The 20121-nt window shown below is 45.3% G+C and overlaps 1 protein-coding gene across 9 annotated transcripts in view; it reads right to left on the bottom strand.

The window, feature by feature from the left end:
• Nucleotides 1–572: 572 nt before the first annotated feature.
• ARHGAP25 (Rho GTPase activating protein 25) overlaps nucleotides 573–20121 on the bottom strand; it is an 87703-nt gene continuing 68154 nt past the window's right edge. For all 9 annotated transcript variants that reach the window (XM_005599920.4, XM_005599924.4, XM_070236280.1 and 6 more), the window contains 7 exons: nucleotides 19734–19941; nucleotides 14665–14797; nucleotides 11832–11905; nucleotides 9899–10020; nucleotides 8890–9086; nucleotides 5710–6242; nucleotides 573–2960 (listed from right to left, as the gene is read on the bottom strand). In XM_005599920.4, the coding sequence (XP_005599977.3) occupies nucleotides 2753–2960; nucleotides 5710–6242; nucleotides 8890–9086; nucleotides 9899–10020; nucleotides 11832–11905; nucleotides 14665–14797; nucleotides 19734–19941 (1475 nt within the window). In that variant the 3' untranslated portion in view covers nucleotides 573–2752. The remainder of the gene's footprint in view (nucleotides 2961–5709; nucleotides 6243–8889; nucleotides 9087–9898; nucleotides 10021–11831; nucleotides 11906–14664; nucleotides 14798–19733; nucleotides 19942–20121) is intronic.

The raw sequence follows: 20121 nt of genomic DNA on the forward strand, positions 1-20121 counted from the left end.
GCTGTGAGGGAAATGAAGAATCTGGATAGGGAAGAGGGCAAGGAGTTTTAAAGTGCATGTTGCGGACCTTTTTAGGTTCTCAGTATCTGTGTAGGTAGAAGAAGGGGTAAGGTGAAGAGGGTGGGTGGCTGGAAAAAGGTGGATTTAGCAGATCCCGCCCATGCAAGGGCTTTACAAGTACAGGTGGTAGGGGCCAGCCTGGTGGTGCAGCGGTTAAGTTTGCGTGCTCCACTTCGGTGGCTCGGGGTTCGCTGGTTCGGATCCTGGCGCGGACCTACACACCACTTGTCAAGCCATGCTGTGACAGGCGCCCCACATACGAAATAGAGGAAGATAGGCACGGATGTTAGCTCAGGGCCAATCTTCCTCAGCAAAAAGAGGAGGATTGGCGGTTGACGTTAGGTTAGGGCTAATCTTCCTCCAGAAAGAAAAAAAAAAAAGAGTCAGTGTGAGGAACCCATGGGAGAACCCGGGGACATACACCCAGTAGAACAGCAGACACTCATCAACATAAATTGTGTTCAGTAAGTGTTTCCATGTTTGTTACTCTCTAATTAAAAGAACAAGTAAACCCTAGGAAATAAAATATTTTATTGCTCTACTTAACAGTGCTCCAGATCTGTTGCCCTCATCCCCCAATCGTCTGCAAGCAGGCCTCTGAGAGAACGCTCTAGGTGTCGTCCCCGCCTTCTGTCAGTCTGGTCCTCAGGGGCTGGGGTGGGGGGAGCAGGGCCTGAGGAGCACTGAGAAACACTGAGCCCCTCTGCCTGCACCTTTCGTTCTGTGAGTAATACGTCACCCACAGGCGGGGAAAAATAACCAGGGAAGAAAAAGTGAGAAAACAAAGGAAGAAAACAGAATCACAGAGGAGATGCACGTGCTTGGAAGGCTAAACTCTCACCATGGCAACCATATCTGTCAGACCACTACTTAAGCCATGTGGCTTCAAGAGGTCAAGTAAATTGATGGGAGCAATGGGATGACATCTGCAAAACTTGTGCAGGAAGGAATCCCTGCTGGGAAATCGGGCCAGTGGCCTCCAGAGCTGAAAGCACATTTGAGAACATCTATTTATATTTGCTTTTATCTTATCAGTATTCGATTTCTGTCCTGGGTACGTTTGATAATATACAAGGTATTGCAATATCGTAGTTTTTATTGTTCGTGCCGTGGAGTCTATTCCAGCTCCTAGCGACCCTGTGTACAGCAGAGCAGAATCTGCCCGGTCTTTTTGCTCCATCCTCTCACCATCCAGCGCTAATCAGACAATGCTCCACTGCTGTTCATAAGAGTCTTCATGGCCAGTTTTTTCGGAAGTGGGTGGCCAAGTCCTTCTGCCTCGTCTGTCTTAGTCTGGAAGCTCCACTGAAACCTGTCCACCCTGGGTGACCCTGCTGGTATTTGAAATACCAGTGGCATAGCTTTCAGCCTCACAGCAACATGCAGCCACAATAGTATGAGGACCAACAGATGGGTGGTGTGGTTCCCTGACCCAGAAATGAACCTGGGCCGTGGCGGTGAGAGAACCAAATCTTAGCCACTAGACCACCAGGGCTGGCTAATACAATAGTACACGTATATAATTTATAAATAAACAAATATACTTATATTAGGGGATGTATACTCAAATATTTCCTACTGATGGGGTACACGGTCAAAGGAGCTTGCAGAGCACCTGACTAGAACAATGACAAAAACCTTTAAAGACTCCATTAAAGCCTGGGGCCTCACCAAGGGGCCTTGGCCAAGCTGGCTTAATGTAGGAGATGTCAGCTGTCTGCTTGGAAAGCCCCTCTCTCAGCTCGTCTCTAGTGCCTCATGCCCCTTTAAAGGATGAATCACTTGCATATTTGGTCAAACAGAAGAAATATTATCATGACTGTTACTATCTAAAGCCCCAATCAGCCTCTCAGGAAGTCACATCACGGTGGGAAGGCCTTTGCTCCCAGGACCGCCATACACAACTGTGGCCCCTGAAAGGCAAGTAGGGACTGGAATCCAGTCTGTGCTCTGCTTGCCGTGCCATGTACCAGAAAGGGGAGCATTGGCCCTGAGGAAGGGTGCCTCTTACTAACACCCACATTGCATGGATTACCAACAGCCTGCCTTTTTTTTTCGCTTTATTTGAATATAATTTTCTCATCGATTTGCTTTCATAAATACAGTTTCTTGCTTGTTTTGTCTTAGTCTAATAATCACTCCTGGAGAGTACGCATTGTGGTGGGGGTGGCAGAACAGGGCTCTGGCTTCAGCAGGTGCAGCCCCTGGAAAACACAGCATACCATGGACCAGCACTCAAAAGCTGAATGTCATTTTCTGCACCTGTGTCTCAGAGATGCCCTGGTGCCATCTGATTAGGCAAGTTGTTCCACACAGAAAACAAACAACTAACGCCTCAGTCCAGCCTCAGCTGGGGGCAGCCTGTTGCCTGGGATGTGGCCTGCCTCAAATGTCTCCATCACACATAACTATTCAGTCATGGAAGGTTCCATTTCAGTCAGCCTGAGACCACTGTGGAATAATGCAATCCTTTTGAATCTGGCCACAGGGGGTCTTAGATGTCCACACATGTCACTGTTCAGTCTCATCCTCCTACAAACTCCATTGATTTATTTACTAGGGAATGTGATGTTTGCCCCACAATATCTTCTCCCTCCTAGGGAGTAATTGTGCTTCCCAGTCATCAGGTTGCACCGAGAAAGGGAGCAGTATTTGGTCTCTGCGGGCTGTCTCTGCAGTACTCCTGGCACCCTCACGCATCCGTCTTGGACTCCTTCATTGATTTGACAAATTCCTTGACTTCTTCTTCCAAGGCCTTGTTCCTCCTCTCAACGTCCTCCCGGGAGCGCTCCACATTGCGAAGGCTGATTTCCAAGGCTGCAAACTTCTTCTTCTCCTTTTCCAGTTCTTCATTGAGCCTCACCACCTTAGCCCAGACGTCATAATTTTCCTTCTCAAGGCTACGAGGAAGGAAACAACAGAATGAAAGAACAGGGTATGACCTCTAAACTCTCCCTTCCCCCTTGCCCACAACCTCCTCTGTCCATTTTTCTCTCCACGTCACAAGATTCACATCCAACCTGTACCTCTTATTTATGTCCCACCCCCCGACGTGAGAACTTCCTGGGAAACCTGAATTCCCAGAGCATGTCTGAGCCCCTTTTGTCATTTAACGCCATCTTGTGACATCTCTTGTGTTGTTTTTCATGTCATTTTCTTTTGTATCTTCCATCAGATAATGAAGTTTTTGAAAGAGAGGACCACCTCTAATATATGTATATGTTCACCCCCACAGCACCTTGCATCTGTCCTGCTCAATAGAAATGCTGATTGACTGCTGAAGCCCCATCCAGACTCCAGATTACCAACACTTTTGTACACGGGAGTGCCTTCTCATGCCGCTTCAATGGAGAGCACAGACCAACGCCTTCTCTTATTAAGGCCTCCTGGGGATCAAGATTTGGAAAAGTATAGGGAATTGCTCACTGAGGAACAGTGGTCCTGGCACTCCCGCCCTCCTTTCTGAATCCTGCTCCAGGTGAAGGATTTGTCGGATTCCTGAAATCTCAGGATTTTCATGGTTACTGGTCAAAATCTTAGTCCAGTTCCCCCTGCCAGGTTATGTTGAAGTAAGTCTTAGAATGAATACACATATGCCATTTTTAAGGCAAAAGAGGAAATTTCAGGCCTGTGAAGGGATTATGTGATAGGAAATTTGCTTCAGAATTTCATCTTGTGAGGTGCTGCCTCGCGGCTCCCCCAACGGCCTGCCCATTTTCATACGGTGACTTGAGCTCCCGTTTGAGCCCACATCTGGCTTCTCTTCTTAGCCCATTCTGCATTTAACAGCCCCTCTTCAGAGCCTTGCCTACCCCTGTCTGTCTCTTCTTAAAGCTAAATTAGTCTCATTCCTTCAGCCTGACTATTCTCCAAATTCTCCATCTCCCTCTTGCTCTGGGGGCAATCTCCAATGGGACATTACGCTAGATCTTAGCCACTACCAATTCCAGTGAAGAGGTAGAACTGGAGGGCCTCGGGAGCCTGGCTGACCCTGGTTCAAATCCCAGCCCCACCAAGGACAAGTGGTGTGACCTTCAGAGATCTTTCGATACTTCCCGAGCCCCTATTTCTTCTGTAAAGTGGAGATATTACCTATTTCACAGGATCGCTGTGGGGATTACATGAGAAGGTGTGTCTGAGGCACAAAGCTTGGACACTGCAGACTGTTAATTCTCCTCCCTCTGCTGAGGATGGGAGGCCCCCCGACGGTGGATTCAGAGGACTTGGTTCCATGCAGGAGGAGCAACCGCCTCAGTGGCAGCCAGTTCATTACCTACTTTGTCAGTGACGCTCGTGTTAGAGCGCAGCGGGTGTCTTCTCTGGGGCTGCTTTGCTCCCTGCCAACACATCATCCAAGTCTTGTACTTTCACAGGTGACTGATTTCAGGCTCTCAGACAAAGGAGTTACATTTTGCCTCGAGAAGGGCAGCCCTCTCTAGAGAACAGAGGATGAGGACTCACAGAAGTCTTCCTTTCGCGTACCTGAGTCTTAATGGACTGAAAAGTGCCTGTAATTTGAAAACCGTCTAGTTCACATTTCACTACCTCATGATTAGTGTTAATATGGGCTAAGCCAGATTGAGGTTTCCTCTTGTGAAAAATCAGTGGTGTGAGAAAGATTTCAAGACAATAGTTTAGGTACCCAAGAGAGCAAATTATGTCCAAGCAACTTAGGGATTTGCATGAAATTGTGGCCACAGCCGCCTCACTGGCCTCCTGCTTGTGTCTGTCCCTTGCAGCCTGAGTCCAATGGGAAGCCAGTGACCCAGTGAAGCTTCAGTCAGGCGGAGTCTCCTGGAAGCTCTGCCTCACTGCGGCTTTAAGTTGGCTGACAAGGTCCCCCGTGCTCTGCCTCCCGTCCTATCGGTTATTCCCCCTGCTCCAGCCCACCATGGCTCTTCCTGTGCACGAACACACCACACCTGCTCTTCCCACGGCCTCTGCACCTTTGGTTCTCTCTGCCAGGCATGCTCTTCCCCGCTCTGTGGGCCTGACTTGTTCCCTCATCTCCTTCAGGCCTTTACTTAAGTGTCACCTCCTCAGTGAGGCCTTCCTGACCACCCTACTTAACATTAGAACCCCTTCTGGAACTCTCCATCCCCCTGCCCTGCTTTATTTCTCTCCATAGCATTTTCCGCCACCTGACATAGCATAATAGTGTACAAATTAATTACTCATCTGTATTGTCTGTCTGTCCCTGACAGAAGGATAGCTCTCTAAGTGCAGGGACTTTGGACTTCTTGTTCAGTGCTGTTCCCCACAGCTGGGATGGTGCCTGGCACACAGTGGGTGCTCAATAAATATTTTCAGAATGGATGAGTCACATTAGCATGAAAAAAATTTTAAGTTCCTCTTAATTCATTAAAGGTTGTTGATCTTTAAAGAACCACTATTCAGAAATAGTTAATTAAGCTACTTAAGCTACATACTTACCTTTGTATGAATTTAATCTAAAGTTTAGAGTTTTCACTAATTTCATCATCTCATTACTCCCTTTACCCTCTTTCTTATTAGGCCCAATTGCTGTTGATCACTGTATTCTCTAAATTGAAGTTTTATAACGTCACTACTTTGGCAGATGAGAACAATTCCCCTTGCTTCTAAAGATGGAAGCCAGTGGCTGCCCCGGGCCCTCTGCATGTGACTTACTTCTCAATCTGTTCCTCATACATTTGCTTCTGTGTTTCGATTTCCTTTCGTAGCTCCTGGACCACCCTCTGCAAAGATTCAGGGTCCTCTTCTCCAGAGTTCTTTCTTCCAGGTCCGGTTTCAGAGGTTGGGCTGGCAAAAGTGTCTCTCTTGGGGTCACAGGCATGGGGAGAGAGTGCACCTGCTTCGTCCCTGGGGGACCCGGGCAGGGCAGGGACATTATCATAGGTGGAAGTCCGCTGGGGGTCAGAAAGTTGTGGAACACCTTGAGACATCGTTCTCCTGTGCCCTTCCCCTGCCTTCACCTCTGAAGAAGGTGACCAGAACTCATTTTTAAAGATCTCCACTTTGCTACTGTTGGCACCTTGAAAAGCTGATGTCAAGAAGCATTTCCGGTTAGGGAGCGTCTGAGTCCTTTTTCGAGACTGCAACTTCCAATCTCCTGGCTTTTCCCTGGGGGCTTTGCCGTTGTCTTCTAGATACTCATCACTCGGCCGCTGTCCAGTGGGGCTGGTTGTGTCCGAGTCACTGGTCTAGAAAAAAATGGCCATGAATGTTACAAGGGTTTTTCCCACATAGGTCATGCTCCCAAGATAAAGATTAGAGATTTGAAAGAAAGCATGTCCTGGTTGCACCCCCATGAAAATCTTAATTAGGACACCATCTCTTAATTTGTCACATTAGTTGATAATCTGCATGGCATTTTTTTCAAAAGGACATTACACTTGAAGGAACTCACACTCTAGAGGTGTAGTCGTGACTAAAATCAATTGTTTGTTTGTGGTAAAAGAGTTCTCAATGAGGATTTTGTTATAATCTTAGAATGGGGGCGGGGCCCATCTAACTATGGCTCAAAATCCAAAATAAAAGTTTGATACATTCAACTTGTGGATTTCCATGACCCACCAAAATAAAAAGAACAAAAACAGAGCAAAGAAATCACCACACACTAAATCAAAAAGGAAATGACAAAGTGGCAAAAATATTTGCAATACATATCACAGGCTACTCTCCCTATTATATAAACCCTATAAAAATTGAGAAGAAAAAGACCAAGCAATAAAAATATGGGCAAAGGACAAGATCAGACAGTTCAGAGAGGGAAAAATGCAACTGGCCCTTACTATAAGAAAAGGTGTTCAGCCTCTCTCACAAAATGAGAAACTCAAATTAATATGAAAATTACTGAAATACCACTTCTCACCTATCAGATGAGCAACCTCCCCCAAATTTGACAACACCCCCTGCTGGTGAAACCATAGGAAAACAGGTTCTTTCACACATTGCTGGTGGAAGTACAAAATGGCACAATCTCTATTCAGCAATTTTAATCAAAATTACACATTCCAGATCTATTTACTCTCTGACTCAGCAATCCCACTTCTGGGAATTTGTCCCAGAAGTACACCTGCCTGAGTACAAGATGAAGCACAGTCAAGGTTATTCATTGCAGCCGTGTTTGTAGTACAAAGGACTGAAAACGACTTGGTCCTCTGTGGGGGCTGGTTGCAGGGCTGATTAAGCAGATTACATGTACAAATGGAACATTACACACCTGCAAAAACACGAGGTCATAGGAGACAGCTGTCTATGTACTGACATGAAAAAGTCTCCAGGATATGCCATTAAGTAGAAAAACGCAAGATACAGATTATTGTGTGTGTGTGTGGAAAGAGAGAATGAGAGATTATGCTAAATTTTATGTAAAAAGGAAAGTAAATAACAATGTACAACTGTATCTGCTTAGATTTGTCTGAAGGAACACTGGAAGGATAAACAAGAAATTAATAAAGGCAGGGAAGGATTGGGTGGGTGGAGACAGCAGAGGGAGCACGACTTCTCACGTATATCTTTTTCTAAGTTTTCAATCTTTTTTGAACCATGTGAATATATTTTTTAATTAAATTAAAAAGAAAAATAATGAGCCCTAAATGTAAAATCAGAAAATCAGGGCTCAAGGGCTCCTTCTAACCCTTCTAGCGAATCACCTGCTTCAGCAACCCCATCTGGAGCCAGAAGTTCCCAGGCCTTGGGATGAGAACCAGATCTAAATCTCATTCTTGTATCCCTTCTAGTGCTGCCACCTTGGGCCTGCTGGTCAACCTCCCTGAGCCGAGCTCCTCGGCCATGAAGTGTAGATGATAAATTCTGCCCTACAGTGTCATGGTGAGGACTCCAGAGATGCTCTACTTAAATTTCCCAGCACAGTGCCTGTCATAGCTGCCCATGCTGTTACAATAAACAGCAGAACCTGTCAAATGAGTGGAACAATGGCTACTCCCAAGGACTGCCAGGATGATTTCATTATATGAGGAATGAGCATTTCTAAATATTAATTTAATTTTAGAGTGTTAGTAAGATGCATTGTGTCCAGATAGACATCACCTAGGAAAAATCACAATCACTACCACTATCTATCTTTTTTTCAGTACTTTGTTAATCATCCTCAGGATTAACAGTACTATGGGGAACTTACATTACCTGCTCAATCAGAAATTTAAAATTTTTTCTTGCCACACATAACGAATCAAGTTGCTATAGAAAGTTCACGTTCTTTTAAAAGAAACTTGCCCCTATAAATATGGAAAAATATTTGAGCTTTGTAAATTATTGTCCTCCAAGAGTCTAAATATCAGAGTCTGCAGAGTTTTTTGACATTGGGAACATGAACCCCAACCCTTCAGGACAAATGAGGGGGTTGACATTGCTGAGACTGCTTATCAGGGAATGAGAAATATTACACGAACACATCACATACTCTGAGAAAGGAATCACGTTTCATGCATTAGCAGGAAACCAGATCCCTCTGGACTTTCACCCGGAATTTTCAACAACGCTCACTAAAACATTTACAATGTGGTATATAATTTCTCCATTGAACTTCCTTGGATTGTGCTTAAAAGGGTTTCCCTTTTAGGGTGGGCTTCAGTGAGGACTCCCATTGCTCAGTCCTTGGGCGACTGGCACATGTCACTAACCCCACCTCCAGGATGCCAATATAGACTAAATTTTGAAAGAGGGCAACCTTTCAAGATGCATGCCCAGGGGTCTGTACCAGCTGTGCCCACTGCCATAGGATCATCCAAAATTCCCCAAATTGCCACCCCAGAGCAGCTCTTACACAGAATGACCTAGACAAAAGAAAGAGTTAGACGGAAGGAGGAAGCCTCTGCACCTTACCGTATTACTAAAGCTGTCTGTTCTAGAAATTGGGGCATCTTCAGTGGCATCCCAGCCCACAGAGCTTCGAGCCACTGGAGGTTTTTTGGGGTCATTTTTCTGGGCAGGGGGTGACAGTGGTGCATCCTTGGACTTGGGGAAGAGGACTTCATGGTCTCTGATCATCATGGTCATCACTCTTTGGATTTGAAGAGTCCCTGAAAGAAAGAAGAGATCTGTTATGCTGGACCACGGGGCAGGAGGCAGGTAGTCCTCAAGGATCTCCACCCATGGGGTGTCGCTAAACTTGGCTGTAAAACCACAGGGCCCAAAAGGACCTCATTTTGCTCCTCACAAGACCCTTCTTAATTGCTTGGGGTAGGAGATTGTGGTGAAAGGGATGAGATAGAAGATGGATATGGGAGTGGGGTGAAAGAGAATTATTTTCAGTCTACACTCCGCTGGCTCAGTCTTTGATCAGGAAAATAGGCAATATAAAAGGAGACAAAATGAAGATATCTTTCTCTCCTGATGTGGTCCTCAATATATCTGATTTCTTATGGTGCACATAGTGAACACATGCCTGGCATATTGCCTCCCCAAATCCACGACAGACATCGGTACTTTATGCCAACTTCTGGTCACTGAACTAAGACAGCCTCGGAAGTCATTTCAACACAGCTTTCAAGTAGCCTTTTTGAGAGATGACTCATAAAATGAAACCTATTTGCTCTCTCAGGCTAAGGATATTTAAAAGTAATAAAAGACTAAGAAACACTAGCTGACTGTTTTCATGCTGGCCTATTGTACTGTGTGACATTGGGTAAATCCTTAACTTTTCTGCTCTGCTGCGATCTGGAAAATAGACACAATTCCTGCCCTGCCTACTTCACAGGGCTGCTTTACAATTCAGACAAGATAATCAGCTGAAAATGCTTGGCAAATTGTGACAGCGCAGAAAAAATAAGGGGCAGTGTGGTAATTGTTGTTACTTCCTCCATGCCTGCCTCCACCTTAGGACCAGCTGTACCTTGCATGATCACAGCAGGGTCTTCCACCTTCGACCTGATGAGATTCACACCAATCACAGTAGCCAGGTTGTCCACACTCATCTTGTTAACACTACAGTTCAGCTGGATTTCATGTAGGAACCTGTGGGCAGCCAGGAAATCCCAGAGTAGGAAATAGGAAGTTGCCAGAAGCAAGCACATCCAGGTACCAGTGAGATCTCAGAGATGGATCCCAACTCTTTCCCCCTGGTCTCAGGAGTGGAACCAGCCTGCTCTGCCAATAAGAGTTAAGCTTTGCCCTGAAAGATTTAAGACTAAGGAAGCAGAAAATCCAGGAGGGGCCTGCTCAACTGCTAGTGGTGGCATTGGGCCAGGGATGGGGAGGGGAGAGGAGTCACCTCAGTGGGAGGCAGGATCCAGTTCAGGGAGCTAAGAGGAGATTAGAAGGACTAAAATGACTATTTGACTGCCCTCTTTTTATTTTTCTTCTTGAGGAAGATTAGCCCTGAGCTAACTGCTGCCAATCCTCCTCTTTTTACTGAGGAAGACTGGCTCTGAGCTACTGTCTGTGCCCATCTTCCTTTACTTTATATGTGGGATGCCTACCACAGCATGGCTTGCCAAGCGGTGCCATGTCCACACCCAGGATCCAAACCGGCGAACCCCAGGCTACTGAAGTGGAATGTGTGCACTTAACTGCTGCGCCACCGGGCTGGCCCCTTGACTGTCTTCTTGTCCCGACTTTCTAGGCGTATCTCCCAGGCTCTCAGCACCCCTCCCACCCAAGTCTCCAGAGGAGAAAACTTTATCATGAGAAGATCTCAGAGACTGGAACCTATGGTGCCTCCTTGCTCTCATCCTCTGATTACAGCATCGAGCACCTTGAATTCTCAGCAGGTGCTCAATAACTGACGAAGAATTTTTACTATACTTCCACCCATTTGAGGAATGAAGCTCTCAGATTCACTATTAAATAAACTGAACAGATGAGGAAAGGAATTTCTAAATACTCTCTCTAAAAACCTTTTTTAAATGGATAGGCTGAAGCAACATAAAATTCCAAACACAGAGAAATGATGAAATAAATGGTGGTGTGTCCAAATGAAGAAACAATATGGAATATTATGGAGTCATTTATAATCCTATTTTATGACACAGGGAAATGCTCACAATATAACACGAAGCCAAAAAAAGCAGGATACAAATACATATACATATAATTTCAATTTGGTATAAAAAATTGTTCCCCTGTATTTATATTGATGTGTGTAAAGATCTACCATAGAGAAAAGAAACATCCAGCAGGACACATATCCAAGTGTTAATAGTGATTTTTGCTAGGTGAGGGGATTGTGGGTAATTTTTATTTCTTATTTATAGCATGTTGTATTTTCCTGGTTTCCAAATCAAGCATGTATCATTTTTATAATTTGGAAACTACAACAAATTATTTTTTTAAAAATAAAGATAACTTTCAGCTGTGTCTGACATGGAGCTCCAGGCTCCCAACTCAGCCAGGTCTGGGTCAATCCATACACTACATATTGCCACAGAGATGGCACACAGTATGTCCTCAGAAAAGGAAATAAAAACAGTGGCCCAGAATGAATGTCTCTGGGATGCTAAGCTACAGCCCAGAATCAGGAAGATGAGAAATGATTCTAGAAACATTGTAAGGATTCTGGGCTCTGCTGCATGTCCCAGGACTCTGGGTGGCACTACGGCAGGCCTGAAGGAGGAAACTGATTCATTTTTTGTGCTGATCAGATTTTCAGGGGATCCTTTAAATTATCCTGTGGACACAGGAAACTACCTCAGTGCTATGCGAATAGAGTTGACCTTCCAAAGATCTGAATCAGCATCTCTGAGGTCCCAGAGATGCTCTCCTCCTCTAACCATGAGCTTCTTTCTGAGGTGCCCGAAAACTGTGGAGCTGATCCCGGGGACCCTCACCTGCAGATGTAGCTCAGGAGGCTGTAGTTGTCTCGAGGAAGGATGGAGAGCTGCTTCATCAACTCCTGCTGAGCCTGGGAAGAGATTTTTAACACCAGTAAATGAGCCTGCTCACTTGCCAGCAGAGCCCCTAGAACATAATGGTGTTTCTGTGTGGACGCAACAATTTGGCAGTCACTCCTGTTCCCATTGTTTCGTGGGATTTTTAAAAACTTTTATTTTGAAATAACTATAAATTTACAGAAAAATGCAATAAAAATAATGGAGAGAGGCTCATAGTTTTTTGTATAGTGTGTTTTTTTTATTTGTCTATAATGATGCCCCCTTCCCCGACTTGGGAGCTACTCTAAGCCAGGACTATTGACGACTCATATTCACGATAATTGTTTACTTAATGAATGCTTCAGATGTAACACTCCAATAAAGAAGTGGACCCTAAGCAAAAACTCCCAGGTCACTTTAAAAGTTCTGAGAGAAGGAGGATGCTTCTGAGAAGGGTTTCAAGCAATATGGCCTTGCTGAGACCCACTGGGACACAAGGACAGGCTGATCGATCTAAAGGGCAGGTGAGAGGTCTGAAAGTTCTAGCTCTGTGATGACCCATAAGTGTCAGAGACTGTCATGCAAGGGATGCGTGTGCCAAGGAGAAGAAGGACAGGAAGCATTTCTTTGTTCTTTTCACCTGCAGCTGCCTGTAGGGTCTGTAGTCACCGTCTGTAGTCACCGTCTGTAACATCACAATTGTAAAGTGCACCAGTTCCCGTGAGGCACGCAGGCTCTCCTCAACCTGAGCATCTCCTGGAGAAAATGTGCCCTATGGCCCGTCGGCCGGCATGCTGTGACTTGGTGCAGACCCTGTGTATCCAGAGGACCCGCTTCATACTGAGTTTTCCTCCTCTTCAGTTTAGTTAAGTGAATTCTTTGCAAAGGTTGGTATAGACTCAGCCCTCTCGGCTACTGCCTCTGCCACATTTTCACCCATGAGGGAGGCTGCGGTCCCTCTGCCCTGTCTAGATGTGTGTTACCGTAGATAGAAACCCTCAGATATGCTGAGATTGAGAAAAGTCGGGAGAAGCTGGTCCAGAGCAGGGAAGTCAGGGGTGGCAGTCTCATTGTCAGAACTACATCTATGCGCCTCCTTTCCTCGCCCTGGAGCTGTGGGCTGAGATGCCAGCTGAAACACTGATCTTTTTAGCCCACTTTTAAACTTTATTCCATAAAATATTATTCCTTTCACAAAAGGGAGCTGATATGGCTGTATAAATTAAGGCTTTCTATAGCCTCTTCTCCCCTTCACAAAAAAACTCATAAATCATGCACAAAATATTCTAAATCAGATCTAGTTTTTGTGTTGGAAAACAGCTACAATCACTACAGCATGTTGGCTACAACATTATCATTCTCTTCTTTCCTAATGTTGAAATAGAAAGTCGCCTTTTTTCTTGGGTCAGGATCCACTTAATTCGTGAGGTCCTCCCTCTTAGTCAGGACAGAAGTTCCCATGGCTGCGCTTTCTTCCAGGGCTAGGGTGCTAGCCACTGATTTTTAAAAATATATATACATAGTTTTCTGAGAGTATACTATATAAAAAATTTTGAAGTACAATAGAGAATAAATCTCCCCTTAAACCAATAATTTTAAAATGTCACTTACTTGTACCATGTCCCTTGGTCCTCAAAACAAATCTGAGTAGAGCAGATGTTATTACGAAATTTGGCTAAGTTGGTGCCATCCAATGCAATAGCTACTTGCCACACGAAATTATTTAAATTTAAGTTAAATTAAAATAAATTAAATTAGGAATTTTGTTCCTCACTTGCACCAGCCACATTTCAAGCACCCAGTGGCCATGTGTGGCTTGTGGTTATCATATTGAAAGGTGAAGCTATCTAACAGTTCTATCTTGTAGAAAATTCTATTGGACTAAGTAAATAAGCTAAGTCTCATGGAAGAGGCATGATTTGCCTCATGGCAAAATCAAAGTTAAATCCAGGTCTTTATTGCGGGTTTGTCTGTGCATCACTTTGCCAGAGAGAGCTTTTAACATAGTAGTGCTAAAAACTAACCTCCCAAAAGTGGGCAGTTAGCCCCCTGTGTTAGCAGCCTAACATAAATGCATTCATGGGCCATTTGGTTTTGCAAATTTTGGTTGAAAACCATGAAGGCTTTATTGTTGCTAGTTGGGTTTTATTGGTTTCTTTTGTTAGTTGGTTAGTTTGTTTAATTAACATGACTCCAGTGTGGTGACTGTTGACTATAAGGCCTTTCAGGAAACAATTTATATACGATCAAAAATCCTGCCGGTGAACTCGTGCACTCTAACAAGCTTGATGCCGCAGACAGTGACTACAGACCCTACAGGCAGCTGCAGCTGAAAGGAACAAAGAAAACCTCCCTGTCCTTCCTCTCCCTGGCACATGAATTCCTTTTATGCCCATACCTGACACTCATGGTCATCACAGAGCCAGAACATTCTAACATCTCACCTGTCCTCAAGGTTGGTCAGCCTGTCCTTGTGTCCCAGTGCGTCTTGGCAAGGTCATGTTGCTTGAAACCCTTCTGAGAAGCATCCTCCTTCTCTTACTAATTTTAAAGTGACTTGGGGGTATCTGATTATAGTCCAATTCTTTATTAGGGATCGTTAGATCCCACGAAGACTATCACCATACTTGGCTTCCTTTGCCTTTCGTTGCTGAGGAAGTTCCAGGGTGATGAAGTACCTCACAAAAAGGTAGGGAGCCCCCTGATCCACTGTTGCCTGCCTCCCAGAATAGTGTTCAGTAACAATCACTTTCTTCTGAAGCAGGACAACTACCCCTAATGAGATACAAACCTTTGTCTCATCTGCATTCATGAGCTGCCCACAAAGCAAGAACCCCTCATACTGGCTCCAGGGAACCACTGGCTCTGGGAGGTCTCGGAGGTAGAGCTTTAACAGGGAGGCCACTGTGTGCACATCTGTATCTCTGGAAGAAAATAAACAATGCTTTTTGAAAGTGAAACTCCAGAACTCTCCACACCTCCCCCCTGGTGATCCACTGAATAGAATCCCAGGTTCCAAAGGGGAGTTTTTTACAGAGGAGTTGAGTCCAATAAAGATGTATCCAACCAAAATGTTTTTGCTAATCCCCCTTCTGGATTAATAATGCTCAACATTTTTTCCTTTATCTCTTCCACCTAACTGTCTGAAAGATAAGTTCAAGGGCTACTTTTTCTTTTTTTTTTTTTTTTTTTAAGATTTTATTTTTTCCTTTTTCTCCCCAAAGCCCCCCGGTACATAATTGTATATTCTTAGTTGTGGGTCCTTCTAGTTGTGGCATGTGGGACGCTGCCTCAGCGTGGTCTGATGAGCAGTGCCATGTCCGCGCCCAGAATTCGAACCAACGAAACACTGGGCCGCCTGCTGTGGAGCGCGCAAACTTAACCACTCGGCCACGGGGCCAGCCCCCAAGGGCTACTTTTTCTAAAGTGGAAACTATTTTCATCTTCCTTGCTTTATTCTTTCTCCAAGTCACTTAGAACCTAATAATTTAGCATTCTTTACTTAGTCTCTAATTTTTCATGTGATAACTCCTTGATATCTATGGTTCATTGATCTCTTTAATCCCTCAGAGAGTTTAAAGTAGTTCTGAGATTCATCTGTATATTTGTGTAATCAATCATTCATTCAATCAATAAGCATTGAGAGAACCTATCAGGTGCAAGATACTATGTCAGGCACTGGGATTTCAGCAGTGAACCCGAACAACACACAGGACACCTGGCCTCACTGAGTCACAGAGCTGCACAGAGTCAAACATTACCAAGTTATTACGAGACTGCATGGTTAGTGTGATGACGGGGGGTGTCCAGGACCTGGGACCATGTGGAAATGTGGGGAAGGGACACCCAATGCAGAGTCGGGGAGCCACAGGAGACTCATCAGACAGGATCGGAAGAATGACGAGGAGTTCCAGCATGGTGCAGGCAGCGTACGTGTCAGCCCGGAGGGTGGAGAGGAGGCCCTGCTGCAGGGACTGAGAAAACAGTCCTGCGATTGCCTGATTTTGCTGGAAGAGGCACTGGCATTTCAGCCCAGCCTCTCTGGTTTACAGCAGAGGGGTCAGCATACCCTGGCCAGGGGACAAATCTGGCCCATTACCTGTATTTGTACAGCCTGTGAGCTAAGAATGGATTTTATATTTCCAAACAGTTGGGAAAAAAAAACTGAAAGGAAGAACATTTCACGGCATCTGAAACTGGTATGAAATTCGAATTTCAGCCTCCATAAATAAAGTGATACAGGAACACAGCTATGCTTGTTCGTTTTTGTATCGTCTTTGGCAGATTTCATGTTCTAAGACCAGAGTTGAGTAGCTGCGGCAGAAACGATCTGACCCGCAAAACCTAAATATTTCGTATGTGGCCCTTTAAGAGAAGTCGGCTGACCCCTGGTTTATAGAACTATTGCATTTATTCTGCAATTCTATAAGAGAAAATGTCTGAATCTACCATACACTTGAAGCTCATTAGTGAAGAAATCTTTATTTATTTCATATCAAGAAAAACTGGTATTAAGAGGCAGTCCTGGCAGTATTTTGAAAAGCTGTGATGTAGTAAGAAGTTCAGACACTCTGAGTGTCTCCTCTGTTTCAGCGATGGGGAATTTAGAATCGGCTGGGTGGAAATGCCCCCTGGAGGAGGGACGGGAGGGGTGCATTCGAGCTGGAGGAGGAGAAGAGAGGCATTTGAGGCAGCAGAAACAAGAACAACAGGACTTGACGGTAAAACTCGGTCTTGGCGTTTGATGACAATTTTTATTTTTTGTTTTCAACACCCAGTGGTTGGAGCTGTCTTGTGAAAAGGCTCCCCTTCTGCAGCCTGTGAACTCTCTACCTCAAAGGAGACCTCGAGCTGGCACACGGCCCCGTCTAGGCTCCACGGCTGCCCTCAGGAAATCCAGGGTGGGAACCTTCACTTTATACGTGGATTCTGGAAAAGCCTTTCCCTGCTGAGTCACTGCCTAAAAACACACCCTTGTGAAAATACACAACAAGTTTCAGAATCCAGGCTCTCTGGTTTAATGGGGGGCTCTCTTTCACCTCACATCCAATTAGTCTCCCAATCCCCCTCAATTCTACTACCCAAATGTCAGTGAACCCCTCAATGTTCCTCCCCTCCTTTCACTGCCCTATTTCAGGAGGGTGGCGTCTTTTACCAGGAATTCTGCCCCAGCCTCCCATCCGGCCTCCTGCCTCCAGGGTTCCATTATCCAATGTACGGTCCATTGCCTGGCACAGCCCTCAACACTCAAAACACCCACAGAATGAAAGCAAAACCCAAAAAATCTGGAATGAGAACAACAGTATAGACGATACCTCAAAACATGGAATCTTTTGAAGAGAAACAACAATAAAAAAGACAAACTACTGGATAGTTTAACCAGGAGAAACGAAGACAGCAAAAATATTCAACGTTAGAAAAGACAAAGGTGTTATAACCACAGATACAGTATACACACTTCAAAGCTATAGTCAAAGAACACAGTTGGCTATAGAAACCATCTTTTAGAACAGTGAAACCCACAGCAAGCTTCCCAATCCATTTTACCAGGAGAAGATAATGCTGCTTGGACTGGCTAACCCTCATGCTTGTTTATTGTGTCTCAGCTTAAATGTCCTTTTCTTGGAGACCTCCCTAAATCCACCAGACCATATCAAAAGCCCCTCATCCTAAGTTCTCATGGTACCATCTAGTTTTCCTTTTTAGCACTTAACACAATGGGAATTATACAGGCATTTCTGTAAATTTTTGGTTTAATATCTGTGCCCTCATTATAACAAGGCTGACCCAGATGCCATGGTTATAGCCTAAATTTCCAGCATGATTTTCCCTGGGTTTGCTTTTCCTCCAACATCTTTAGATGATTTTTTTAAATCAAGGACTAAGAGCAAGTCAGGAGCCGGGAGGCCTCTGAGTTCACCACTTGATCCACCAGAGATCAGCCCAGGCCCCTTGGCCGACTCTGCCCGCCCTTCCCTGGTAGCACCCATCTTACAGTGCGGCCTGCCTGTATGTGTTTCTCACAGAAGTGTAGGTATTGGAAGTGTATCAGTTTTGCAGCCAAGGAGTATCCAGCCCAGTGGAAACTCCACAAGGAGATTTTTTAATTCTTATTCATGTTTAATGAGAAGCAGATACACCTGCACTCAAATCTACCAAATAAGAGCTCCTTTGTTCTTCTCTACTCTAGCGAGGCAATTTAGGGGATCTCATGATGGAACCAAGTGTATGATCGATGTAAAGGGTCCAGATGAGTACCCAGCAGGCTCAAGTTGACCCAAGAGTCACCCTGGGAGGACCCTGAAGAGCCCCAGGTGGCCCTTCCTATTTTTGGATGTGTAAACTCTAGCCCTCAGTTCTGGGGGTGGAGACGTCATGACAACGTGTGGTAACTTTCCTCCTTCCAGCCCCAAGTACCTCACAGGAACCAGACGCCGACTCCGCTCCCCAGGCTGACTTGATAGGTGCAGAAGCTCAAGTCTAGGGTGGCAGACACGCCACCATCACCTCTATCCCTCCTGGCTGACTGTTCCCAGTGCTTTAGCAACCACCCACCTGTATCTTTTGATCAACTCAAAGCTAATTAAAAACATAAAAAGAAAACAGAATATAAAGGTGGTATGCTTGATTGAACAGACGCCTGATAATTAAGCGCAATTTACGCTACTGCTGAAAGGTCCTTAAATTTGATGGCATACCCTGCTACAGTTCTAGTAACAACTCCACCCTTGCTTTCCTGTTAAAATACAGCACCCTTGGTAAATTAACCTAGTACATTCCAAGGGCAGCGACGACAGACATATGGTGGGCCAAACTAAGACAGTGGCTGTGAGAATGGAAAGAAACAGATGGGTCTCAGAAATACTTTGGAGAGAGAATGGACAGCGTTGGTGACTGGAGTGGGAGGTGAGGGAGAGCGAGCAATTAGACTGTCCACACAGATGACACTTAGCTGGTCATGACTTTCCCAGGATCAGCTCTACTCCTGGGTCCTCAATAAACTCTTGGGGAATTTCAGCCTTTGGAAACTGGACAGAGTTCAGGCCTGTCTTACTAAACCTTGGTCTATGGGCTGCTTATTTGGAAAGAACAATGTCTCCTTCTTGCCAAGAAGACAAGCGCATGCAGGCATCCAGGGCGAACATTGCACAATAGCAGAGCATGTACAATGTCAGGGTGGGGGTTGTACCAGCTGGGCATGGCAGAGAAGAAAACCTCGGCTGGGTGACTGGAGGAGGTGGGGTGGGAGGGGGATGGTGGGCAGAAATGTCACTATACCTGATATGCCCCAAACAGGCCCTGCAACCTCCACACAGGAGACTTGGGAGAATGCCAGGCTACCAAAGTGTCAGTATGTACTCCCTCCAAAAGGGCTCAGGGCTAAGTTCAGCAATGCACAGTACTGTGACCTCCCAAACTAACAGGAAGTCCTGGTTCTGGCCATTTCTGGAAAGCTGAGAAAGACCATTGGAGCCCTTGGATATAGATATGGTGCGTTCTCCACCACACCGAGTCTGTTCTACAGCCAGCATTTCTCATCTGCTCAGAAGGGTGGACCTGGAGTTAGGGCCCATCTTTCTCCACTACTCTGCATTTTTCCCACCCCAATATCTTAAACATCTCTTGACTGTCCAGCAAGGCTCTAGTTCTAGTTCACATCATCTATCACATAAATGATCAGCATACTCTCCTAACTGTGCTCCAGGCTCCCAAATTCTGATTATGAGCACAACAAAAGGCTCCTTCTGTTGCAAGCTAGGGCTCTTGGAAGTGTCTGTGCAAGTCCCATTGCTCAACTGGAATAGAGAGGTCTTCTCACTCGAGCAAGACAGAGGAGAGGGTGAGGTGAGGACAGCATACCTGTCAAAGGAGGGCCGCTCCCCGGCGTCAAAAGCATCTCTCAGCTGCTTCACCAGGTTGTCCTGCCCGGGCAGGCGGAAGATGCCCTCTTCATTCAGGCCATGCTCCAGGATGAATTCTGCACACTTCTCCACCAGGATGGGCACCAGGTGGGGGCCAAATTTCTGCTCATAAGCCACGGTCTCATCCAAGCGCTGACCAAACACGGCTGGGAAGAGAAAAACCAGGACCTGCCCATCACCATGGCTTCCGCTGGATGAACTAATAGGCCAGGGCACTTTGCCTATTTCTGGATTGTCTATGTTGCTTACAGCCTCAAAGCTTTTAGGTACTAAACAAATGATATTAAACGAAATATAGTAGACAATCACCCATAATATTTCCTGGG

The sequence above is a fragment of the Equus caballus genome, chromosome 15 (assembly GCF_041296265.1).
Source record: "Equus caballus isolate H_3958 breed thoroughbred chromosome 15, TB-T2T, whole genome shotgun sequence".
NCBI classification, from domain to species: domain Eukaryota; kingdom Metazoa; phylum Chordata; class Mammalia; order Perissodactyla; family Equidae; genus Equus; species Equus caballus.